Source organism: Symsagittifera roscoffensis, chromosome 9, assembly GCF_963678635.1.
Source record: "Symsagittifera roscoffensis chromosome 9, txSymRosc1.1, whole genome shotgun sequence".
NCBI lineage: Eukaryota > Metazoa > Xenacoelomorpha > Acoela > Convolutidae > Symsagittifera > Symsagittifera roscoffensis.
In genome coordinates, this window is record NC_087070.1 from 39288351 (window position 1) to 39316269 (window position 27919).

At 37.8% G+C, this 27919-nt stretch overlaps 2 protein-coding genes across 5 annotated transcripts; both read right to left on the reverse strand.

Moving 5' to 3' along the window:
- On the reverse strand, window positions 1–2292 carry LOC134853903 (DNA mismatch repair protein Mlh1-like). The gene has a single exon (XM_063869866.1). It carries the CDS (start codon window positions 2290–2292, stop codon window positions 151–153), a length of 2142 nt encoding a protein of 713 aa, XP_063725936.1. The 3' UTR covers window positions 1–150.
- LOC134853904 (uncharacterized) lies at window positions 2255–27709 on the reverse strand. Of its 4 annotated transcripts, none has more exons than XM_063869868.1 (5): window positions 27583–27709; window positions 19111–19248; window positions 7353–7459; window positions 3004–3273; window positions 2255–2326 (listed from the first exon to the last, which is right to left on the reverse strand). In XM_063869868.1, the coding sequence occupies exons 1-4, from the start codon at window positions 27630–27632 to the stop codon at window positions 3014–3016; spliced, it is 555 nt and encodes a 184-aa protein (XP_063725938.1). In that variant the 5' UTR covers window positions 27633–27709; the 3' UTR covers window positions 2255–2326; window positions 3004–3013. The 4 variants fall into 4 exon arrangements, 3 of the variants coding, with proteins under 3 accessions (XP_063725938.1, XP_063725939.1, XP_063725937.1); XM_063869869.1 differs by having other exon boundaries at window positions 2262–2326; window positions 3063–3273; XM_063869867.1 differs by lacking the exon at window positions 2255–2326 and having other exon boundaries at window positions 2904–3273.
- Between the last annotated feature and the right edge of the window lie 210 nt (window positions 27710–27919).

Below are 27919 nucleotides of genomic sequence, written 5' to 3' on the forward strand. Positions count from 1 at the left end.
TCACGTGTAAAAATAGTTCCCTAATAGAATGAATGCTTCAAATCAAAACGCGCTATTAAAACAAAAGATTTTAACAAAGCAAAACAAGTTACAATTTTCTGACATATTCAAATTTCGAATGAACTAAACAGCATTTACTCAACAACGTTTTCAACAACGTTCAAATATCTTATACAACTGTGGAAGACTCGCAACTTGTGAAAACGTTTGTTGATTTTTTGAGTTCGGCTGAAGAAACAGTTTCATTGCTGGCAACAATACGTGTTGATGAGCAAACTTCCAGTCTTTTTCCGGCCGATGCTTCCAAAAGCGAGAACCAGTCGCGTAGTATTTAGCAGTAATCCGAGCAATACTGTCGAAACATTCTTGCTCCTTACTCCAATCGGCTTTCAAGCCCATTTCCACAATCAACTCGGGAAGCATTTCAAACGAAGGCTCATAATTACGTAACAACATCGGAAACGATGACATGACACCAGAATCTTTGTCTATATTCCAGGAAAAATAGTCAAGCAACATAGCGGATCGAGATAAAAATTTTTCTTCAATTTTCTTAACTGTTTCTTCAATCGACTTGCCCTCATTTTTCAACTTGTCTTTGCGTGATTTGCTTTTAGTTAAAGCAAGCTCAGCCAAATTATATATACTCATTGTTTCAGAAGAAAATGAAAACCTGCCAAAATTTCCGAAGTCGTATATAATTATTTGGTAGAACAACTGCTCGCTTAAGTTTTGGAAATTCAGCAGCCAGAGTTCGGTGGCGTGCTGAACAAACGCTATTTCAGGACTTGCCGATCCCACATAAGTACAATTTGCAATTATTTCACGCATTTTAGCGCACGAGCTATCTTCGACTATTTTCCGAAGATTAAGCAAGCTGTTTAGCTTAAAAGTTCTTCTTGGCGGAAAATTTGGAGCAGCTTTTTCACAACTTTCAATGTCTCTATTCTTTTTAATTGACAAATTGGCATTGTCGTTGCCAGTGGCGACTGAGTATTCAAATTGAGAGTCGTGCGACATTTTGTTTGGTAGCATGGAGTTTGACCTTTTGACCAAGAAAGGGTCCAAGCTTTGCAACTTCGGGTCAGTTCTGACCATGTTGCATGGTGAGTTCGCCGCGCTTTGAGAGTGATTGAGGAAACTTTCGCGATTATTCGACGACAAACTATTTTCATTTTGGGAGGGAGTTAAGACGGTCTGCGAAGAAGAAACACTAACGAATGGGTTTATAGATTTGACTAAAAATTGCTGATTTGAGTTCGAATTAATCAGCAACTGGTCAACCTTTTTGCAAATTCGATCCACAATTTCGGATTCGTGTAACATTTTAACTTCTTCTTTAGTAGGATGTACATTTACATCAATTTCATCGCCTTTGACTAGCAAGTTGAGATAAATAAACGGGTTATTTCCCTTCAGAAGATATACAGAGTAAATATTGAGAAGAGATTTTTTCAAACTCGGAAACTCTACAAGTCTGTTGTTGACAAACAAAATGAACGAATACTTTTTTGAGACGTAACAAGGCCTTGAAGCGAAGCCTCTGCAGCTGAAATTAAAAACTGAGCAGTGTGCTAGTTCGATTTGCATCGAGTCCTTGGCCAGCGCTGACCCGTAAATATCTGCCAGCTTCTCACTGTGTGTTTTCGTGCCGGAAGTTCTGAAATCACTGGTTGATGATTCGCCTTGTTTGTGCAAGCAAAAAGTGACATGATAATAATGAAGAGCGTATTTAGTTACAAGATTACTAATTCGATGAAATTCATCGTTGTGATTGGCTAACGACTCTCGTCTAAGAGGCATGTTGAAAAACAAATTTTCGATCGTTATTTGAGTACCGTTGTTTCCAGCTGCCGGCCTTATAGCTTGAGACAACTTTCCCTCCTTATATGTTGCTTTATAGGCCAAGTCAGATTTGGAAGTTTTGGTTACAATTGTCAGCGACGAAGAAACCAGACTGATGCTGGCGAGAGCTTCCCCTCGAAACCCGTGAGTGGTCAAACTCTGCAGATCTTTGTATTGTTCCAACTTACTTGTAGTGAACCTCTCACAAACGATTTTCAAGTCATCTTTTTGCATTCCGCTGCCATTATCTTGTATTTGGAGCATTTTGAACCCGGCGTCCTGAACTGTAACATTAATAACAGTCGACTTTGCATCAATCGAGTTTTCTACAAGTTCTTTCACGGCCGAACTGGGTCGCTGTAAGATTTCGCCAGCGGCTATTTTGTTGACAACGTGTTCCGGCAGCTGTCTAATTCGTCGGGGCTCCTTGTATTTCTCTTCTGTCATGGCCCTCAATTACACGAAAGCATCAAACTACAACCTGAAACAGCGCACACATACCACCATGGGAGAAATAGAGATATTTTGAGAGATCTTTTCAACTACCCCCCCTTTTTGTAAGTACAAAATCTGAATATGTTAGCATTCTTTCTAAGGGTGCTTATTCTACACTAGGTACCAAAGGGACGAAAAAGTTCAAGGGATCTATGCCATGTACTTATGGACAAAGAGCAATTTCAAAAAAACTGATAGAATAACTTCTATAATGAGATTTATACGGCTCAACCGGCTTCTTTTGTAGCTCAAATATAGAAACAACTGAAAGAAAACAAATAATACAATTTTTAACAGAGGCGAAGCGGAGCTTCGCACAACTTGAGATACGTCACGAAAATACCAAAAAAGCGTTGCAAGCCAGCATAAAATATTGAAAGGAAAAAGTCGGATAAATATTTTGAAACGCTGAAAAACTATAATTACAAAAAATTCATAATTTTGTTTCGAATGACTTTCAAACGAAGATCGAAGTGAAAAATTAATCAGAATCATTTATCAAGTGATTTTGTTAACCTATTAGTTAACCTGAATAGTCCAATCGCAAGCAAATTTAACGAAACCAAAACAAACAAAAACATCTATCAGAAAATAAAGCAAAAAAAACATCATTATTGAGAAACTTCGAGTGATGATGCATTGCGAAACAATTGGATTTCGGACTATTTGGATTTCATTGGACGGCTTGTATTCCAGATTGGTCCACTACAAAGAAACATGACCTCCTCGCACAAAATGGAGACATGACCACATCTAGCCGCCTCAAAGGCACTGCAGCCACAGCCACTTGACCCTCGCTTTGGCCTTGACCACATCCCCCAGTGTAATGGTTACCTTTGACCTCTAGTGGTGGCATAAGGTATTGAGTGCAGCTGACTAGGATGCGCGTAGTGACACAGTTAGACCACGAGAGCCCAAGGGATGGCTTCTTCGCTGAAAAACACACTTTTGTTATAAAACAATGTAATATATAACAATAGGTGGTAGTTTCAATATCAACAGCTGGATCGCTTTTTGTTATACTTCGCACATTATTTTTAATTTATTTCAAAAGCCAAATTTTTCGTCAAAAGAAGTGTAAAAATTGAGTCTTAGAATAGCATTTCATTTGGCAGAGTAATGTATTTACAAAAATATCTTAGTAAGAGAACAATTGATTGAAAATGAAATGAATATATATTATGCAATATAGTTCTGAAATTTAAAATTTGCACTAAACTCAAAATTACCAACTATTGTAACATATCACTAACCATGTCTGTCCAAATTGAAAAATTTCTGGCCTATTTTGAGATCCAGCAAAATTCGCTCAAATATGAAAAAATTGCTTTTAAGGAGTGCGATTATAGCTAAAAATTTAGTAATAGGTGGTGGGCTATGATTCAAAAAAGAACTCTTTTTGTTAGGCAACTGAAACTTTTTCTCAGCGCTCTGACGTTTTCATAGATAAAAGTGAGGTTTGGGTGACAGGACAAGGTAACCCATCACAAAATATCGCATACATATAAACCCCAATGGACACAAAAGCCCATGCCGTTATAGCCTTTGTCAATTAAAACATTCCATGAAGGATTAAAGAAGACATAAATTACCAAAGATCGGTGCATATCTATTTATCGAAAATAAAAAGAGTAGCAATTCAGCTTCCTCAGTTAATTTGAGACGCCATATAGAAATAGTGCTGTTGGTAAAAGACTGTTTTCAGGGATTAATTTTTGTTTTTCGCCCTGTTAATGGAGTCATGATAGTTTGATAGTGAAACAAGGAAAATATATAACATTACACACATAGCACTATTACAAAAAACACTAACTTGACAGGTGCTATCTACGGCAAATATCAACAAGGCAAAACGCTGCTTATCTTGGATGGACACGAGTTCACTAAAAAGCGAGACACAAAACCTACTACTCACTGTCGTTGTGCAAAGTTGCGTTCTCATAAATGTCTAATGACTCTTATAGCTTGCGACAAAACCATTATTTCTTTCAGTCAGGATCACAGCCATGAGTTTAACATGGGTCGCGTAGAAGCAAGGCAATTGGTTAACCAGCTGAAAGAAACAGCGAAATCTCAAATCAACCCTGTAAGTAACCAGTTGATAGTAGCTAGCCTGAAGACAGTGAACAAAAACCCTGCAAAAACAGCTTTCACTTCCTTCACATGCAACGTTGGCAGGAACCTTCAATCATGAAAAAATGGCAAAAACAGTCAAAGTGACTTCATCGACAGGCCGGCACTTCCACATTCCCGAAAAATATTTGTCTTTTTGTCTATATGATAGCGCAAAAAGGGACGAAATTTTCATTATTTTCGAGGACACGGAAAATTAATACTTTTCGCGTCCATAGCAAAGGTTGGCTTCGTGACGGAAAGTTTGAGATATGTCCATTTCAGTTTTATCAAAAGTACGCAGTACATATCAAGAAAGGCGGCTTTTGACCCTCCTGAATTTACGTTTTGCTTAGCAGTATAAAAGAAAGAGTCCACTTACAACAGGATCTTTGAAGCCCTGATTAGCTTTATTGGAGATTTTGTGCCCGAAAAATTTCATTGACTTGTGATCCTTTATTTCACCAGCTCTATGAAAGCATTACGACACCGCGGCAGCAGTTTTCATTCGAACAACCAATGCAGTTGAAGGCTGGCATAAGTTTTGAGAAAAACTTCAGATTGATTATTCTGGTCAATATTCTGAAAGCAAGCAAAGGCACCCTTACTCAAACACCTTTGGTGTACCGAGAGCTTAATGAAAACTTTGCTAAATGGCCATTCATCTAGATGCACGTATAACTTTTCTAAACTGTCGTCATTTGGATGCTTTTTTAATTGATTTTCTAAATTCATAAAAACTTTGAACTCATAGCCATCGTGGGGGTACCATTTTTGAGACGAGAAAAAGACCAATACAACAATAACTTTGCATTTTACCTCATCCGCCATACCGATTACTCAGTACAGGTGGGTTTTGGGGTTTAGAAGACAGTTTTTACTGATTTCTAACTAAGACTTTTGATTGCCGGTGAATCAACATTTTGATCATTTGACCAAGAGTGAAATTCTTTAACCATAAAGATAAGTGAGCTTAGAAAGTCATATCTTTTCGCTTTCACACTTTAAACTGAGGTTAATTTCACGCGGTTTTAAATAAAAAAATTAGCATTGATTTGATCTGTTAGTTCAAATGCGGCATCTTGTGTTCATTGCTTGGATTAGCCTATAGCGATATTTTTTTATTGTTTCAGTTCCTCAGATGGAATATTTTAATTTGCGTGGGCTACTTCGTCCTGGGCTTTCTGTCTGCTGGGTTATTTTTGAGTGGGATACCTTTGTGGGATAAAATGATAAGGGATAATTTGTCATAAAACCGAGATTTGAACAAGTCAATGAGTTAACTGAACTTGATAGCTATGGTATTGATAAAAAAATAATAATAAAATCAGATTTCTAATTCTTACCAACGCGGTTATTTAGCCTGCTAAGCGGACTTATTCAGCCCACTTTTTCTGGACGTCGAGACAAGTTTTTTTTAAATTTTCCTTATGAAATCCAAAGCACGACTAAAATACCTTCAAAATGATATATCCAACCCCTTCCCCCAACCCAAATCCGCGTTTGTGTGTAGTTTCTGATTTTCGTGAAAAAACTATTACAAAAAATCTATCCTGAGCCATAACTGATTCCTACTCACTTCGTAATGAGGCAATCAATGAAAATCAGAGTTTGAAAAGAGGACAAAATGGAAATGGACTATCACACCCCTCAAATCAACTTATTGGTCTGATAACCCCTGAGAATGAGAAATGAGAATGATTTCATAAAAAAATCCACAAAAAACAACGAACGTGGCCAATTACTAGACCAGTAGCACAACATTACGACCACAGTGTTCCGTTTTTCTCAACAAATTGTCGATAGTGTAATTAAAACTCAAACTTCAAACTAGTAATTAATACACTCATTGACGCTGAACAATTTCATTATTTTAGCTACTTACTAAATTGATGTACAGTGCTGATTTAAATTAACCGGACAAAACGCTTTAAACTTGAAATTTAAAACGCATTTTTCTCAAATTGGGTTGAGTTTAGGTGAAAACTTATGAAGACAAAACTTGCTTAGAATTTTAGCAGAATTAATATGGTGTAATTTGTTTTGCAAAATTCGGGTCCAAATTTTTACCCCTAAAATGGGTCATTTTGGCTTTTCTTAGTTAATCAAAAATTACGCCAAAACTACCCAGTCGATCACAGACATAATTATATCAAAGTGAGCCCCTTACGTAGCCCAACAAACTTTAAGAAGGGTATTTTCTCCAAAAAAAATTGCATATTGTTTAAAAATTGTTTTTAAATAAAAAGTTGGTATTTTATATAGTAAAAATGACCTTTTTTGTCTATCAAACAAAAATAAGTTAACTTATACAATATTTTGGAGATTATACCCTCCTTAAATTTTGTTGAGCAACAAAAGAGGCTCACTTTGATATAATTATGTCTGTGATCGACTGAGTATTTTTGGCGTAATTTTTGATTAACTAAGAAAAGCCAAAATGACCCATTTTAGGGGTAAAAATTTGGACCCGAATTTTGCAAAACAAATTACACCATATTAATTCTGCTAAAATTCTAAGCAAGTTTTGTCTTCATAAGTTTTCACCTAAACTCAACCCAATTTGAGAAAAATGCGTTTTAAATTTCAAGTTTAACGCGTTTTGTCCGGTTAATTTAAATCAGCACTGTATTATAGAAGATCTTCCATCATACAATCACTGATCAAAATAATTGAAAAAGTAAACATTTCGATCAACTTCTCGGCACGACCAAAATTTAGAAACAAAATCGCTGCAATTAGATTCCCAGCCAAAAAAAAGCCTTCATAGTATACGAACGTTTTTTAAAATTTTTTAACAGTATATGTGATTTAAATTTGAACAAAAAAATTATTGAGCTCAAAGAGCTTTGCTTCCCCTTTTCGAGGTCAGATGACCACTTTGATGGAGGCAAACTTACTGCCAGTGAGCCACTTGTGCATATTCATGACATCTTCTGGAAATATGTCTGACACCTGGTTCATCACAATCACATGCACTCCATGCTCAACAGAGAGTCGCTTCAAACTAAGGGCCGCTCTTTTTCCTCAATTCGACACTTTTAGAACAATTATTAAACATTCGGTGACTATTAGAAACATTATAAAACACTCGGTAACTTTTAGAAACATTATAAAACACTCGGAGTAACTCGGTCAGTTTTCCATCAAATTTGGTAATCTATTTATTTGCCCCATATAACTTTTGCACCCAGGGAGAACCTACACGAACTCGTTGTATTGTGGTGATAAACGTTTACCAATCTTTTTGTCAACTTTGATAATTTAAAACTAAGATCAAATATTATACTTAAAGAAAGTTTGGTCCAATTTGAACTAGATCAACTTAAACTGAATAAAATTAAACAGCAGCATTTTTGGAGCTCTGGTCTTTTACTGGGTTTCCAAGTATTGGATTTTTTAATCATAATTAATTATGTGATTTATAGGCTGACTATTCCCTTTGTTATCCGTACAGATATTATAACAAAACATTCAGTTGTGATCAAACTAGTTCAGGTGCTAACATAACCAGTTGGTAACATTAGCATGTCATAGACTTAAAGTAAATTAGTTAACCTATAGAAGTCTGATGATTAAATAAGTACCTATCTATACGTAATCACAAATGTACTAGTACTTATAAGGCACTGTCTCTCAAATGATTCGAGGTCAGTGTCAGCCAGACTTAAACATAGAACATTGAATTTAAGTTGTTCTTTTATTCGTTTAACTCTCACTCAACACACACACTGCGTAGTTTCTCACTAACACAGAATCAACATAGATTATACCTTACCTACCGGTCGAGGGTATAACATGGCGCAGCCAGCAGTTCCAAAGAACCCGCTGGGAATAACACCATTCTGGCAAAAAGCCTCAGCGGAACCACCGGTAGAGTGGGACAAGTGGAACCAGCAACTATTCCTCGGCATTATTGCAAAAGACGGCGTAAACCTGACAAAATTGTTACGAAATCCTCCAGCTATCCGAAAACCGCAAGAACCAGGATACGAACTTCCTATAGAGGGGGAAACCGACAAGCAAATCCGAGATCGAAATCTGCGGAACCAGGAGAAACGGGTAGCGTGGGAAAACCAGTGTCAACACTTGGACAACCTGGGTCCAACAGTAGACGGAATCCCATGGGAAGAAGCCGACATTAAATGCAGGAGCTACATCTACTTGTGTTTGGGGACGGAAGGTCAAAGAAGATTGACCCAATACTATCCGGACCTCAAAACACAGGAGATTGCAACTAGAGACTTCTGGAACAGGCTAACCCGTCTTTTCGTCAAGGCACGAAATGTAACAATCGATCGGTATGAGGCTTTTACACGCAAACAGGGAAAAACAGAATCCCTGGAAGAATTCCATTGCGGACTTACGGAACTTAGAGTAAAAGGAAATTTCAAATGCACAGCATGCAACGATGGAGGTTTCGAATCCGAAATAGTCAGAGACTTGTTTACAGCAAACATGTCAAACGATGAAGTTCAAAAAGATCTTCTTGCTGAAACAAAAACGCCCGAACAAGCATTGGATTACGCGGTAAGACGTGAAAAAGGCCTAGAGAATCAGGTCCATATCAGAAAACAGGGAACTTCAAACAGTCACACCGGATTTTCAAATGTAAAGTCAGAACCAGTAAACTTCATCCAGAGGCGGGGTGGCTACAAGTCTCAACCGCGAGGTGGACGCAGTAGAGGAGGAACAACGTCGAGGAGTTTCACAGATAAATCTGGACAGAAAAAAGATTGTTTCAAATGCGGCAACGCATTCTCAGCAAATCACTTGGCACAGTGTCCGGCACGCGACAAAATTTGCAATAAGTGCACCAAGAGAGGTCATTTTGCAAGACTCTGCAAATCTAGCGAGGTAATGGCAATCCAGGAGGATAGTCCACAACAACAAGATATTCAAGACACCGATATGACCGCGTACGTCAATTACCTGCAAGCTGGTGACGTTATTCCGGGGTGGGAACTAATCCATCCGGATGATACATCCACCAACTGGATAAATTTCGAACTAAGACGGGCAGAAGAAATCACGAACACAGACCTACAAGGACATCTAATAAGGGTGCGCTCGCAGACGAATAAAATCGTTTTTATTGCTGACACAGGATCCCCAACAACTTTCGTGAACGAAAAAACAGCCAACCTACTGGCCACGACAGTAAAATCAGCAGTAAGAACAAGAATGAGAGGACGACGAAGCTAACCGAATGGTCTGCTACAATGGATACAAAATCCCGTCCCTTGGCCGCCTAACCGCTCCAATTGAATCAGGTGGTTGGACGATCCACACAGCCTCTTTTATAGTGGTGGACGACAGACGAGCGAACATCCTGGGGCGTAATCTTCTCCCACAAATTGGCATACATCTACACCAGGAGAGAAAGCCAGTTGGTAAGTCAGCACTACATGTTAACAGTATAGATAATTCAGATACACAAATTGCGACGTGGGTAAGAAACTCGTACCCCGGACTCTGTACACGAATCGGACGCTCAAAAAACCATATGGTGCATACAAAATTCTTATCACAATTCAAAGCTTTACAACAACGAGGGCGCCGCATTCCCATCCATATCCAAGAAAAAGTGGAACACGAAATCAGATCTTTAATTGATCAAGGCCACATCATTCGCCTTGAAAAATGCAGTGATCAACAATTCATAAGCCCTTTTGTAATCACTGTTAAGAAAGACGGATCAATTAAATCAGCCATGGATTCGAAACAAATAAATAAGTCGATCCACAAAAATAAGTACCAGATGCCGAATATTGATGTTCTGTTAGACAATATAGCGCAATCGGCACAGGATGGTACAAATAAGCCAGGAACGACATATTTTTCAAAAATTGATCTACTTTACGCGTATAGTCAACTGCCACTGGACGCCTCAACCCGTACGCAGTGTAATTTCAGTATAATTGGGGGAAAGGCTAAGGGAACCTATCAGTTTCAAACTGGTTTCTACGGGCTCACAGATATGCCCGCAGAATTTCAGAAAGCCATCGATCTAACCCTTAACAACGAAAAAGACACGTTCGCGTTTTTAGATGATATTTTAATTATATCACACGGCACAAAAGAACAGCACATCGAGAAACTGACTAAAGTCCTTAATGAATTAGATACTGAAAACATGGCAATTTCAATCGATAAGTGTAAATTTGGTTGCAAAGAAGTAGAGTAGTTGGGGTTTGTAATAAACGAACACGGCACCACACCTATGCAGAAGAAGACGGACGCATAATAAATCTACCATACCCAAAAACATTCAAACAATTGAAGAGTTTTATGGGTTCGATCCATCATCTAAACAAATTTATTCCCAATTTAGCTCAATTATGTAACCTTTTAAGACCACTATTGTCTACGGCAAACAAAATTAATTTTCATTGGAGCGATGAAAACGGAAAAGCGTTCAAAAACATTCTAAATGCCGTTAAAAATATTACGGAAAACAGACACTTCGTAAGTGATAGGGAAACTCGCATTGTTTGTGACTCGAGCCGCGAAGGAGTAGGCGCGGCTCTTGAACAAGATACACCAGATGGTTGGGCAACCATTGCGTATGCATCAAGGTTCATAAATTCATGCGAACAGAAATACTCGGTAAACGAACTCGAGCTCCTGGCCGTAGTATGGGCCATTGAACATTTCAAGTATTACCTATACGGTAGACGTTTTACTCTGATAACGGACCATCAAACATTAGTAAGTGCCCTAAAGAGTAATCGGGGCATTAAAACCTACCAAAGTAGGTTAACCAGATGGATTGATCGACTCATTCCATTTGATTTCGATATACAGCATCTGGCCGGTAGTAAAATGGGTCTCATTGACTACATTTCATGACACCCGGTCGGAAAACCAATACCCCCGGCGTACTGGGATGAAAACTTTGTCGTAGCATTAATCGATGACTTCGTCAAATGCGTCGAATTTCAAGATAGCAGCAGTAATAACCTATCCTTGAATAATGTTAATTCGATTAATTATCTAGGCACCAAAGCGCTCAACCGGAACGAGATTTCCCACGTTCAAATTCGGTTCAGACACAAACTGCATTCACTGTTCGTAGTCAATTGTTTGAATCAAGTCGCTTCTCATCGAAACAAAATTCTAAACAAAATTCAGTGAAAACCCACCAAAATTCAAAATTCAATCGAAATTCAATAATGAATAGGCATTACGCGAAAAACTCACAGCGGTGTACAAACCCAACTTACTTTCTTTTCAATAAATTACGCGTCCTTTAATGCATTTCTCTCAAAATCTCCACCGCCAGAACTCACCATCAGTGACGTAAAACACCAGGTTATACCGTCCACGGAAAGCCTTACATTCAGAAGAGTTGAAAACGACCGGGTCGATGCAATTTGTCAGACTCTGGCATTAGCGGAAACACAGGACACAGAGTGCCAGACGCAGACTGAGGAGGACCGCTCAACCGGTCAAGACACTGAGTGTCAAACAAACGCCAGCATAGAGGAAGAGGACACCCCGATGTTCCGCAAAAACTTACGAAAAGTGATGGACTTAAACTTCCTAGCAGCCGCAACGAAACGAGACCGGAACTTATCGCCGCTTCTCAACATGGTTAAACAGCAAAAGTGGGACAACATCAAGGATTGCTATGGCCCTTACTTTTATAATGTAAGACACCGCCTAACCGTCAGAGAAAATACCTTACACATCCGGGACAAGGGGGAATGCTAGAAGCGGCAAAACATATGTGGTACCCGTATTTACATCGCGATATTGTAGCAACTGCACAAAACTGCAAAAACTGCCGTGAAAAGGGTAAGAACTTTAAAGTAATATCGGGCAAACAACACTACACAACATTGGACGCGGTGGTAGAACCAAACGAAGAAATCCAATTGGATTTTGCGGGGGCCCCTTCCTGAAGAAAACGATAAAGAGGTTTACATATTGGTGGGTGTCGACCGTTTTTCACGTTTCCCATACGTTAAAGTCGTAACTAATAACAAAGCGGATACAATTATCCGATTTATGCAAAATCACATAGTAAACCAAGGCGTACCACGAGCAATCAGATGTGACCAGGCACAAGGATTCAGGGCCAAAAAATTCCTCATATATTGTAAAACTTATAATATAAAACTGATTTTCGCACCAGTGGACGACCACAGAGCTATGGGTATGATCGAAAGACTCATCCGAACCTTAAAATCAAAATTAGCTATTATGAAAATTGATAAATCAAATCAACCATACAAATTAGCATCAGACGTGGCGGAATTAATAAAAACACTCCGCATTACGCCTAATGCATCTACAAAGGTTACGCCTTTCGAAGCTCACTATGGTAGAAAAGCTAATACACCACTAAGTAACCTCAGCACGTCGCCTAAATCCTCAAATCTTTCCTGGGAAAACACTAAATTGTCATGTTTAGATGAAAAAGTGCTTTTTAAGCCCGCGCTGTCGGCGGAAACCATGTGGAACAGAGAGGTGAATAGCGAGGATGAACTGGGTTAAAATTCAAGCACCAAGGCAAATCCACATCAGACCACCAATACGTACCCGAACCTATCTTCAACCCGGTACCACCCGCACAAAACAATGGGGAACAGAACGCAATCGAGGTCCCTCCAAGCACAGCAACCAACTCAGGCAAACAACGCGCTAAATACCAACAGGATACTCTTCCAAACACGGATGCAATTACCCTGGATAGCAGCGATGAGGAGTTCGACAGGAGATTACTTCAAAAATTCCCAATAGGTGCGCACCTACCTTTGTCAAATAAACCGTACGAAAATAAATCACTCAAGGAATCTTTTCTAAAAGAAAAAACTAACGATTTCGAAAACTTAGGAACACGTAAACCCATAAGACTTTTAACACGTCAGGAAAAACAAGATTTACAAAGGGCACCGTTACTATTCTTTAAGGATCGTTTCAAAGGTCCAGCCCATACGATAGACTCGAAAACAGGACTCCGCCTCGAACAAATCGCTAGAAAAACGGGAACAATCGCCAGCAAAACTAAAAATCCGGGGACATTTGGGGCATAATTCAAAATTATTGAAAATGGTGCAATAATAAATTACTCTCCGCATACTGCGTGGATAAGGGAGGATGGAAAACAACCTAGAGTTATTAGGCATGACGGTCTCGCATTCATACCAGACCCAAGGGTCTATGGGAAATGTAGACCAGCAGCACTAAAGGACTTCGTGGCCTATAAACACCTACCAAGAGCCAAACCACATGTTTCAGGTAAAAAGACACCTATCAACGAGACACAAGGAGGACAAGCATTAACAAGTCCGAAAAGGCCACCAACAAAAACAACGCAAGAAATCATTCAGCATTCGGGACAAACGAAACAAAAGCGAACCGTCCACACGTCTCCCAAAAACAATACCGCAAGGTAAAATGAGCCCTAAAAAGTAATCGAAAGTCCATCTCACGAAAATCCAGTTCGAATGCGAGACCTCAATCTCACTCTCGTCGGATACCGATCTAAACCACAAATCCCCGTCACCGGATAAACAACCTGCCGCCAAAAGAATTGACCTCAAAGCCACACCAGAACCACAATCACCTGAAATCCGGCGTTCAACGAGAACGAGAAAGAGTACACTAGCGGAGAAATTCGGTAACGCTATCCCAATCGGAAACATCTCGAACAATACGGAGGCATTAATTACGGTGACAACAATACATGATTCCAACAATGCTGGGACTACCGCGAATGAATCAAATAACCCCACAGCACTAGACAACAGACCAACCACGGTGGCCGAGGACCCTGCGGCATTCCCATCACCATTATCAGAAACATCCGAAGATATCTTGTGCACTGAGGTCCACATGAATAGTGACACGCCTGAAAACGCACGAGAAACAGTCCAAGCGGATAACTCACCACCCAGAACTACAAACTCGCGTTACATCCTTGATAAACCAAGAACAACGGAAGATTCGTTTAGCAAAGAATTCGAGGATGCTATGAATTTCCTGCAATCAATCAGCCCAATTAGAGGCAACTCCATGACCTTTCTAAGCGAAAAGGAACAAATAGCTAGAAGATCGAGCAAACAACATTCACCTATAACAACTACCAGAGATGATCAGCACACAACTATGATGATAGGAAAGGCCAACAAGAGCCAGCAAGAGGAGGACATATAATTGCGGGGACATACTAAATTGATAGACTCAATTTACCAAAAAGAGGGGAATGTTATCCGTACGGATATTATAACAAAACTAGTTCAGGTGCTAACATAACCAGTTGGTAACATTAGCATGTCATAGACTTAAAGTAAATTAGTTAACCTATAGAAGTCTGATGATTAAATAAGTACCTATCTATACGTAATCACATATGTACTAGTACTTATAAGGCACTGTCTCTCAAATGATTCGAGGTCAGTGTCAGCCAGACTTAAACATAGAACATTGAATTTAAGTTGTTCTTTTATTCGTTTAACTCTCACTCAACACACTCAATCCACACACTCAGTCCACAGCCTAATTGTTGTGATAAACTTATTAAATAGCACTAGCTGCTATTTGATAAGTTCATTTCAGAGCGCACTGTTCGGCGAATCGGATACTTACGTGGATAGCCCTATGCTAAGGGATTTAAGAGATCCGATTGATGATACACAGCGTTTGAACCAGAAGAACAAAAGATATATTCACTTCACTTACATGACGTTGTTGGTTATTAACTCTATCTTTCTCTGCTTTATTGCCGATACTTCTTCTTGATTTATTTAAAGAGCTAAAAAAGAGACAACTGATTTGATTGTTATGGTGGACGGCGATAGTGGACGTGGGCAGTTACCGTCTACCAAGGACTATTATTCTGCGATTGACGAGCTGCTTGATTGTAATCCTGAAGAATTGAATAAGTTTCTCGCCACTGTCAATAAAAGCAATCTCACTTGTTTATTACGCGAAGCCTTGTCCAGGGTGAAGTCCACTGCCTTAATTGTCGATTCGATATCTGCGGTAGAAAAATCTATCAAGTCTGTGCCTGTCACCCCTGCTGTCCAAACCGTCATCTCCAACCCCTCAACCTCTTCACAGTCTGAAACCCTCCATAAAGTAGATGAAATCAGAATTCAAGGCATACCTGAGAGCTCATCTCAAATCACAGCAAAACGATTCGAAGATGATTCGAAACTAGTCACCGATGTGCTGGAATTTATTGAAAAGGATGCTTCAGGTTGTATTCAAGACGTTTATAGGGCGGGCAGAGTGAAACCCAATTCAGGAAAGTCCCGAAGTATCATTGTAAAATTGAATTCAGCGTGGTCTGCTCGCAAGTTATTGAGCAAAGCCTACAAGCTGAAAGACTATTCATCTGCCGTATTCCTTAGTAAGTCCCTCACAAAAACTGGCCAAGAACTTGAAAGAACCCTTCTGAAAAAGCGATTTGAACTTAGCGAATCTGGGCATGACAAAAGTCTCATTAAAATTAGAGATTTAAAACTTTATTTGGATGGCCAAGAGGTTCCAATAAATTCCAATGAAGACTGACTATATTCTGAATTATTTAAAGTGTTCTTAAATTGCCAAAGTTTGGTTTCATTAAATAGACGAATACAAGTTGTTAACTTGTTAAATTCGTGGAACTGTGGTATCTTCTGTGCCTCCGAAACGTGGCTGAATGACTCTACCGAATCTAACCACGTTTTTCCTTTCTCTGATTATTTCGTTATTGCTCGATCTGATAGATCAAATGGCGAACACGGGGGTGCTCTTATAGCCATGAAATCTACCTTAAATTCACATTTTGATATCATACCGGTTCATTGCAATTCTAATGTTGGATGCGCTGCTATACTTTCGAGTTCTTCATATGTTTTATGCATTGCTACAGTGTATAACCCTCCTGCATCTTCTAGGTTCAGGCAACGCTGTTCAGAAGTTCAATATTTCCTATCCTTAGTATATTCTGCTTACCGGACAGAATGTTCAAAAATTGGTTGTTTAAATAATTATTTCTTACTTGGCGGTGATTTTAACCTACCGGATATTGATTGGCATACTAGCTTTAGTTCTTCCAGCTATGACATGAGTTTGATTTCAATCTTCCAGGATTACAATCTGCAGCAATTGATTCATGAACCAACTCATAATAGTGGGAATATACTTGACATTCTTCTAACTGACCGTTTTCTAGAAAATGAACCTGTTGTCTTTGATTGTGCACTTTCTGATCACCGTGCCGTTGGGGTTACATTTTCAATGCATACAAACGCTGAGATATTTCCACCATCTTATTCCAGAAGTTCTTTTGATTTCGTTACTTTTAATAGTTTCCTAGATGCATGCTACGATGCATTAAGTTATCCCCATTTACTTGAAAATTTTTCAACTCTGTTTATACCTACAATATCAGGTGCAGTGTCAGCATCTGCACAGCTGAAACGGAAAAAACGACAACAACTACCTTTTTACTACAGTTCATCTACCGTTCACCTTATTAATAAACTAACTTCAAAGAGACGACAATTCCCGGCCTGCGATCATAGTTCTCTGACACTTGAGCTTGACCGAAACTTAGAACTAGATAAATTATGTTATCTCAACTCATTTGCAAATTTGAATGTTAACAACTGTTTCAAAATTCTCAAAAGCATTTCCAACAAGTGTACATTTCCTGGCACCTTACATTGGGGGTCATTTAAAGCTCGCTCCATTTTAGAAAAATCCAATTTATTTAATCGCTTTTTCGCTTCAGTCTTCAAACCCTTCTGTTCGGTCGATTTGTTACAGCTCTATACTTGTTCGTCAATTTCGTTAAATTCCATTGATATCTCTTTCGATAAAATTCTCAACTTCTTAAGCTCTGCTGATGATTCAGCCTCAGTTTGCTGTGATAATGTACCTCCTGCATTTCTAAGGTACTGCTCTAATCAACTGTGTCCCCTGGTTATTGCGCTTTACGAGAATATTTTGAAGCACAAAGTCTGGCCTGATGCTTGGAAAACTGCGTATGTTTCGCCTCTTCATAAGAAAGAAAGTTACAGTGATGTTACCAATTATCGGCCAATCAGCCTATTACCGAAATTATCACTAGGTCTGGAACGAGTTTTATTCGATCATGTTTATTTGAAAATCCGGTACAAAGTTTCGTCATCGCAATATGGGTTCATGTCTCGGCGTTCAACTGTAACTCAACTTTTGAGTTTTTGTGATAAAATTTTTGAAGGCTATGAGCAGGGTCTTTTTACTACCGTGTTTTATGCTGACATTAGGAAAGCTTTCGATTCAGTGCGACATGACAGGCTGCTTTATAAACTTGCGTCATATGGCCTTGATCATGATTTCCTAGAACTTCTACTTAGTTATTTATCCAATCGCTACCAGCGTGTGCGCATAGATGGCATGCTATCTGAAATAGCCTCAGTGACAAGTGGGGTGCCCCAAGGTAGCATTTTAGGGCCTTTGTTATTCTTACTGTTTGTAAACGATCTTCCCTCAACCCTTAGCACCTCTTCTTTTCTCTTTGCTGATGATCTCAAATGCTGCAGCGTAAATTCTACTTCCTTACAGACTGACTTGTCCGCTCTACAGCGGTGGTGCACTGAAAATTTTCTTGATTTACATCCAGAGAAGTGCAAAAAACTCTCATTTTTTCACTGTTCCACAACGACTCTCTATATCGGTAATACTTTGCTTGATAGAATTCAAAGTTTTAAAGACCTTGGTGTTATTTTTACTTCGAATTTTAGTTGGTCCCTCCACGTTGCTGACAAAATTTCGAAGTGTTATAAGGTCTTCTTTATGCTGAAAAGAAATGTTCCGATGAGTGCATCTAGATCACTCAAAATTAATTTATACAAAACTTGTATTCTCTCCATTTTATCTTATGCATCTCCAATTTGGTCCCCAAGCAAAACAGATCTTCAGAAGTTGTAGTCTTTAAATAAGCGTTGCATAAAGTGGATTGGCATGACTGGTGATTATAATTCTACACTCTTGAACTTGAATATTTACCCTATCTCCTATAAGTTAGAGATAAGTGATTTACTCCTTTTCCATCGACTTTTCAACGGGAAATATGACCTGAATATTTTCGATTACGTTACCCTATCAGAATCTTGTTCGTCGTTGCGGAGCTCAAATTACTGCATTTTGTTTTGAAAAATCGAAGATATTTGAAGACGAGAAATTTTTATTTTGATCGAGTTGTAAGGCTGGTAAATCACCTGAAAATTGATGCTCGTGACTCATTTTGTGAATGGAAGAGGAAAATTCATCTTTTCTACAAGAGCAAGCTTCAAACTTACAATGAAAAAGTGAGCTGTACGTGGTCGGCAAAATGTATTTGCCTGTATTGTCGTTCTTAATATCTATTTTAAAAATTATAAACTATTTCTATTATTGCTGTTAAGTTTTGTAAATTGTAAGATTGTTTTGTAAATTCCCCAAGGGGTAAATTAAGTCCTCTCTCTCTCTCTCTCTCTCTCTCTCTCTCTCTCTCTCTCTCTGCGTAGTTTCTCACTAACACAGAATCAACATAGATTATACCTCACCTACCGGTCGAGGGTATAACACCCTTCTTGAAAAAGAATTTATATAATATACGATTCAACTGATTTGATTTTCAATCTTAATTGACTTCCTAGACGTGGAAGAATAGAAGGAAAAAGAGAATGGGGCTGCCTAGAAGCGAGCTGGAAGAATATTTCACTCCTCTCTACGTGTGAAATGTCACTTCTAGTTTCACATCTAAACACTGCCGCTATTGAGTCCACAATAACACATTTAACACCTTCAGTCGAGCAAACCAGTTTGGGAAGTCTGAAACACATTGAGATTTAAATCACACTCACTTATTGGCTCTCTCTTACTAGCCCCCCCCCCCCCATGTGCAAAAGGGGGAGAGTCGTTTCTAGGTACAAAATTCACAGGTTCTTAAGTTTTGATTTATTTCATAATAGGAGTGACAATTCGTTACTAAATAACGTCAGGGAGAAAATAAAGAAAAGAGATCCTTTTTATTCATATTGAATATTGATCAATATATTTCTTTGTTTCTTCAAATCTACTTCAATTTATTTCTTTTCTAAATTTCTTTAATTTAATAAACATCTGCATACTCCCAAAAATATTCGTTAACTATTCACAGAAGACCCCTTCCCTTTACAATGTCAGCATAAAATTGATACTGTTGTTATCTTATTGTTCTGATAACGACCAATGTCGAGAAGGTTTATTTCCCGCCAATTCCAGGTACCACAAATAAATATAAGACGGGTTCGATTGATATATCACCTTAAAGAGTAATTCGAGCGTGTATTAGTGATTTCGAGCTGCAATAAAAAAAAAACGAAAAGTTTTTGACTAACCGAAAAAAAAGAAACCCCGTTGTTTCAAGGTCATAATATCAAAGCAGCGGAAAAATTAATTTCAGTCAGAGGGGTGGCTCAAATAAACTTTAGTTTTCATTTACGAGTTTTAATTACAGAAGGAAGCTAAATTTCGGTTCATAGACATTCGTATCCCAAATAAATGCGACAAAGAAAGACTCGTCCGAAAACCTAAGTCTTTATCGAATAACCATCAAAATGTTCCCATTTTTCGTCAAATTTCCGAAACTAACAAAAAGGAAGAAAAATCTGAACAATTTTGCTCGAAACAGCGGAACTCTCTGCCGAAACAACACACAACGACAATGGATTCATTTCTGAACAATAGATTTACAATTACATTTATCGTTTAGAAAGTGTTGTTTTCTTATCGTCCAATTAGAAAACTTTTCCGCATTTTGAGACAGGCACTTTACAAACCTGTTTGAGATGCATTGGACCAAACTGTCTATTGAAGCCTCGTGGCGTAACAGAAGTCGTTCTCCGAAATCTCCCAAATCACTACTTCTATTTTCCTCAGTCCGACTTTCGACCAGCTGGGAGAAACGCTTGGAAGGAAAAACTCCTTCGGTGCAAATGTATACCACTGTGATGCCGTACCAATTTAACTCTTTACTCCAAAATTTGCGGCAATTTGCTACCGCACATTCATATTTGTCGTTCAAAAAAAGAATATGCACTTCTCAGCAATTTATAAATTGTCACCTACCTCGAATAAAAAAAATTGCGACAATATGTTTGTAGCTTAAATTGTCAGTAATTTTGTTTGCGATGATAAAAAAATAGTAAAAGTTCCAAAGTTGACATTGTTTTGTTCTCGCAAAATTGGTGTACTTGCAAATTTTGGTGCTGCTTTACCGTTCAAACGGGAGTCAAATCAAACATTTATATTATTTTGAACCAAGTGTAATTCCCTTACAATTTAACAAATCCCCCCCCCCCTCAATCCGCCCCTGGGTGGAGTATGAAGTTAAATATGGTTGGGCTTCCTTTGTTGTTGTGTTGTTGAGCCAGACAAGTGAGAGTGAGATGGAGAGCTATCTGGGTCTTTCCTGATCCACTGGCTCCATAGAACTCAGTTATGCCCTAAGAGAGGCCATTTCTCCAGTGGTGTCCATTATAACGCCATAAATAAAGAATAACCTGCTGCTGTGCAACTAGCCCACTAATTTCCAAACACTGTATTTTTGAGCAGTTCAAAATCAATGCGCAAAACAAATTTTAACTCTCTTTTCTGACGTAATTGGTGCTGATCATTCTCTTCGCCGTTTTTTTTTGCGGCATTGTTGCCCGGTAACGGCCTGGCACGCAAAAATAGGTTTTAGTTAGAAAAATAACAACCAAATAGAACAGACAGGGCCACATAGCACTTCCCAAAGCAACAAGCTCATTGCAGACAAGCTGAGTTGAACAAAAATGTCATCAAAAATCTCTAACAAAAAGCAAAATTCTTTAACTTTTAACACAGAAGCCAAGCTGTACCTCGTACACACTAGCAGCAAAACGGCAAAGAGGCAAACTCTATCAGGCAAACAAGGTTAGCCGGTTACTGTGCAAGTAAAACATAATGTTCCGACCATAGTTTTTAAAAATCTACGAAACATTCTTTTTTGAAATTAGTTGAAAAACATTTTAAAAAAAAACAATTTTATTCAAAATAGGACTTGGTAAAATGAGAAAAAACAGAAATTTAAATTATTCTACAAAAAATTAAGAATAAAAAAAATCCACGCTTCAACAAGTTGTCCGAAAAAACTAGAACCAGATAATATAAAGGATATTTGAAAAAAAACGGAAAACGAACCGACGGAAACTAGGCCAAAACCCACGAATCCCGAAAAATCAATATTGGGTAATCGCAAGGGTAAAAATTATACGAAGTCAAGGCTAGTAGAATTACAAACTGCAGGAGTAAATGAAAAAACAACAACTACAATTAAAAACCTGCATAGAGCAAAACAATTCTAAGATGTGGCAACTAAGCCAACAAAACATTAGCAGACAAACCATTGGCCAATAAACAATTTTATTTGAAACAAAATTTTCCTTTGAAAAAAAAACAAGTCCTGGTCAGATTCAAACCCAGTATCTTTGCCTTCCCAGACGTATTCGTTTCCTCCAGACTAAGCGTAGAAGAGACGCTTAGAACTTTGAATTCATTATGAAACAAGATACCAAGTGATTCTGTTAAAAGTGATTAGCAAGCGATATCAAATCGGAGTATGACTTTTTTTTGGTCTAACAAACTTTTAACAGAATCACTTGATATCGCATGCTAATCGCAAGCATAAACAAAGGCAGCCGGTTACTGTGCAAGTAGCACAGAACTTTCCGACCATAGTTTTGAAAAACACGATTAAAAGAGTTTTTTTCAAATTATACTAGTATTTTTCTGCGTGGTTTGATAAAAGAATCTGACGTAAAACTATAGCTAGGGCATATTCAACAACCATAGTAACAACATCAGCAAACAGGACAAAAGTATTCGATGAAAAATAATGAATAACAAAAAAAAATCTGAAAAAAAATCAAACATTTGAAAAAAAAAATCTAATTTTTTTTTCAAATTTTCTTTACCAATTTTCTTTAGTGTTTCATTACCAAAATGGTATTAAAAAATCTCCAAAAACTAATTTAACTCATTAAAATTAAGCATAATTAAGCTATTGTAAACAGATCGAATTAAGAATAAACAAGCGTGCTCTCTCTCTCTCGCTTTACTCGCTCGAATTTAGACGAAAAATTTCAAACCGGTTTTTCTCAACATTGGGATTTTTTTTTTGAAATTTAAAATGTCGTTCGAGCCACGAATGAAAGAGCTTTGAAGTTATATATGACTAATAGCTCGCTCGCTCGCTCGCTCGCTCGCTCGCTCGCTCGCTCTCTCTCTCTCTCTCTCTCGCGCGCTCTCTTTCTCCTCTCTTTTTTTTCTCTCTCTCTCTAATTATTTGTAGTAACTAAATTTGAATGGAAAAAAACCGAATACAAAGTTCCTTTCCACTTTTTCAAATGGTCGCAACATGTTTCTTGCATTTTGTTCCGACCATTTGAAAAATGGGTAGGCACAAAAACTAACCAGGATAGCCGGATACTGTGCAAGTAGCACAGAATGTTCCGACCATAGTCTGAAAAAAAAAAGTTTTTTTTTCACATTAGTGTCATTTTTTTTCTTGGTGCGATAAAAGGATCTCAATGAAAACCTGGAACCTAGAAATAGTCGATGGTCAAAGAAAAGAAGCAAATTGGACAAGACTTTAAAGAATTTAGTTCAAAATGTTTGCAGAAATTTTCTGAATTTGTGAAGATTTTAATTCCCAAATGGCGCTAAAAAACTGCAAAAAAAAAATTTATTTGAGTAGAAGAAAGTTCTCACGACATAAATTGAGCAAAAATAAGCTATTGTAACCCTGCTTTCTTGCATTATTCGCTCCAATTTAGACAGTGCGGCGCAGAAATTTTGGCCAAAACAGAGCCTTTGTAGTGCTTCGGGAGAGCTCGGAAAATCAATTTTCGAAACTTTTTTGAAAATCCGCCCCCCCTCCTCGAGAAAAACCTTGATCCACCCCTGATTGTAAGGCTCATGGCTTCGATGTCTTCAAATGTTCCACCAAAACACGAATTCGAAAAATTTGCGCATAAATTTTGCCCAAAAATAAGCGATGAGCCGTATAACAATTTTGCTCGAAACAGCGGAACTCTCTGCCGAAACAACACACAACGACAATGGATTCATTTCTGAACAATAGATTTACATTTATCGTTTAGAAAGTGTTGTTTTCTTATCGTCCAATTAGAAAACTTTTCCGCATTTTGAGACAGGCACTTTACAAACCTGTTTGAGATGCATTGGACCAAACTGTCTATTGAAGCCTCGTGGCGTAACAGAAGTCGTTCTCCGAAATCTCCCAAATCACTACTTCTATTTTCCTCAGTCCGACTTTCGACCAGCTGGGAGAAACGCTTGGAAGGAAAAACTCCTTCGGTGCAAATGTATACCACTGTGATGCCGTACCAATTTAACTCTTTACTCCAAAATTTGCGGCAATTTGCTACCGCACATTCATATTTGTCGTTCAAAAAAAGAATATGCACTTCTCAGCAATTTATAAATTGTCACCTACCTCGAATAAAAAAAATTGCGACAATATGTTTGTAGCTTAAATTGTCAGTAATTTTGTTTGCGATGATAAAAAAATAGTAAAAGTTCCAAAGTTGACATTGTTTTGTTCTCGCAAAATTGGTGTACTTGCAAATTTTGGTGCTGCTTTAGCGTTCAAACGGGAGTCAAATCAAACATTTATATTATTTTGAACCAAGTGTAATTCCCTTACAATTTAACAAATCCCCCCCCCCCCTCAATCCGCCCCTGGGTGGAGTATGAAGTTAAATATGGTTGGGCTTCCTTTGTTGTTGTGTTGTTGAGCCAGACAAGTGAGAGTGAGATGGAGAGCTATCTGGGTCTTTCCTGATCCACTGGCTCCATAGAACTCAGTTATGCCCTAAGAGAGGCCATTTCTCCAGTGGTGTCCATTATAACGCCATAAATAAAGAATAACCTGCTGCTGTGCAACTAGCCCACTAATTTCCAAACACTGTAATTTTGAGCAGTTCAAAATCAATGCGCAAAACAAATTTTAACTCTCTTTTCTGACGTAATTGGTGCTGATCATTCTCTTCGCCGTTTTTTTTTTTGCGGCATTGTTGCCCTGTAACGGCCTGGCACGCAAAAATAGGTTTTAGTTAGAAAAATAACAACCAAATAGAACAGACAGGGCCACATAGCACTTCCGAAAGCAACAAGCTCATTGCAGACAAGCTGAGTTGAACAAAAATGTCATCAAAAATCTCTAACAAAAAGCAAAATTCTTTAACTTTTAACACAGAAGCTGTACCTCGTAAACACTAGCAGCAAAACGGCAAAGAGGCGAATTCTATCAGGCAAACAAGGTTAGCCGGTTACTGTGCAAGTAAAACATAATGTTCCGACCATAGTTTTTAAAAATCTACGAAACATTCTTTTTTGAAATTAGTTGAAAAACATTTAAAAAAAGAACAATTTTATTCAAAATAGGACTTGGTAAAATGAGAAAAAACAGAAATTTAAATTATTCTACAAAAAATTAAGAATAAAAAAAATCCACGCTTCAACAAGTTGTCCGAAAAAACTAGAACCAGATAATATAAAGGATATTTGAAAAAAAAAACGGAAAACGAACCGACGGAAACTAGGCCAAAACCCACGAATCCCGAAAAATCAATATTGGGTAATCGCAAGGGTAAAAATTATACGAAGTCAAGGCTAGTAGAATTACAAACTGCAGGAGTAAATGAAAAAACAACAACTACAATTAAAAACCTGCATAGAGCAAAACAATTCTAAGATGTGGCAACTAAGCCAACAAAACATTAGCAGACAAACCATTGGCCAATAAGCAATTTTATTTGAAACAAAATTTTCCTTTGAAAACAAAAAACAAGTCCTGGTCAGATTCAAACCCAGTATCTTTGCCTTCCCAGACGTATTCGTTTCCTCCAGACTAAGCGTAGAAGAGACGCTTAGAACTTTGAATTCATTATGAAACAAGATACCAAGTGATTCTGTTAAAAGTGATTAGCAAGCGATATCAAATCGGAGTATGACTTTTTTTTTGGTCTAACAAACTTTTAACAGAATCACTTGATATCGCATGCTAATCGCAAGCATAAACAAAGGCAGCCGGTTACTGTGCAAGTAGCACAGAACTTTCCGACCATAGTTTTGAAAAACACGATTAAAAGAGTTTTTTTCAAATTATACTAGTATTTTTCTGCGTGGTTTGATAAAAGGATCTGACGTAAAACTATAGCTAGGGCATATTCAACAACCATAGTAACAACATCAGCAAACAGGACAAAAGTATTCGATGAAAAATAATGAATAACAAAAAAAATCTGAAAAAAAAATCAAACATTTGAAAAAAAAAATCTAATTTTTTTTCAAATTTTCTTTACCAATTTTCTTTAGTGTTTCATTACCAAAATGGTATTAAAAAATCTCCAAAAACTAATTTACCTCGATTAAAATTAAGCATAATTAAGCTATTGTAAACAGACCGAATTAAGAATAAACAAGCGTGCTCTCTCTCTCTCTCGCTTTACTCGCTCGAATTTAGACGAAAAATTTCAAACCGGTTTTTCTCAACATTGGGAATTTTTTTTTTGAAATTTAAAATGTCGTTCGAGCCACGAATGAAAGAGCTTTGATATGATATATGACTCATAGCTCGCTCGCTCGCTCGCTCTCTCTGTCTCTCTCTCTCTCGCGCGCTCTCTTTCTCCTTCTCTCTTTTTTTCTCTCTCTCTAATTATTTGTAGTAACTAAATTTGAATGGATAAAAACCGAATACAAAGTTCCTTTCCACTTTTTCAAATGGTCGCAACATGTTTCTTGCATTTTGTTCCGACCATTTGAAAAATGGGTAGGCACAAAAACTAACCAGGATAGCCGGATACTGTGCAAGTAGCACAGAATGTTCCGACCATAGTCTGAAAAAAAAAAGTTTTTTTTTCACTTAAGTGTCATTTTTTTTCTTGGTGCGATAAAAGGATCTCAATGAAAATCTGGAACCTAGAAATAGTCGATGGTCAAAGAAAAGAAGCAAATTGGACAAGACTTTAAAAAATTTAGTTCAAAATGTTTGCAGAAATTTTCTGAATTTGTGAAGATTTTAATTCCTAAATGGCGCTAAAAAACTGCAAAAAAAAAATTTATTTGAGTAGAAGAAAGTTCTCACGACATAAATTGAGCAAAAATAAGCTGTTGTAACCCTGCTTTCTTGCATTATTCGCTCGAATTTAGACAATGCGGCGCAGAAATTTTGGCCAAAACAGAGCCTTTGTAGTGCTTCGGGAGAGCTCGGAAAATCAATTTGGTCGACCTAAAAAAAAAGGTCGACAAAATGTTCGAAACTTTTTTGAAAATCCGCCCCCCCCCCCCCTCCTCGAGAAAAACCTGGATCCGCCCCTGATTGTAAGGCTCATGGCTTCGATGTCTTCACCAAAACACGAATTCGAAAAATTTGCGCATAAATTTTGCCCAAAAATAAGCGATGTGCCGTATAACATTACGCTCGAAAAATCTCTTGTGTTAAAAATAGAAAACTGAGTAAAACAAAATTGGGATGAAAAAACAAATTTTCAAAAAAGTCAAACTAAGATCAATAGGTGAGAGTGAAAAACCTTTAAATTCATAATCAGCCAGACTATCGAACAAAGAAGCTCCTTCCCTGGATTTTAAAACCGAGTTTAAAAACATAGTTGCCAGAGAATTGAAAACATTTTCAGCTTTTGAGCTCTTAGAACTTCAGCGATCTTTTTTGATGTTCTACTCATTTTTTTATTCATCAGCTGAAAAATCTTGAAATAAAAACACACATGCGCATACAAAATATTTCATAGCTTCGTAGATCTGAACAAAATATTTACAAAGCGATTCAAGGTTGGGAGACGTCATTTATCACCGGAAAAAACCCTATTCGATTATCATCAGATTGGTTGAACAACTTGCACTGTGAAATTTCGAATACAAAAGTTCAAGATAACAGCAATTAATTTTAGCGTTCAATTATGACATCATCTATGAAGGCTTGAAACATTTTAAACCAAAAATAACAAGCATGTTCACAACAATTTGATCGACAGCTAATCAGATTCAATTAAGGATGTGAATCATCAGGGATATAGTTTCTCTGAAAGGCTCAAAATGGACATCACTCATGGAGCTTACTTGTGCGGGTATTCCTTTTTCCTCTCCAAATATCGCATCGAGAGAGTCATGCCCGAAACAAAGATTCTCTTTCTCGGGTTTGCTGGGACCAGAAATATCAATTTCCGAGAAGCTCATTCACTCTTTGAAATAAAACTAATGTTGAGAGGAGCCTTCTTATTCTCTCGCTATAATTCAGTATTATGCGTGCAATCTTGAAATCATCTACGAACCATGACATAAGGAGCACTTTGGACCACCCCTTTAGATTATGACAGGAACAATAGGCTCATGTGTAGTAAAATGCTACGCTATCGTACAAACATATTTTAAAAACTTTGAACTCGTGAAAGTGCAA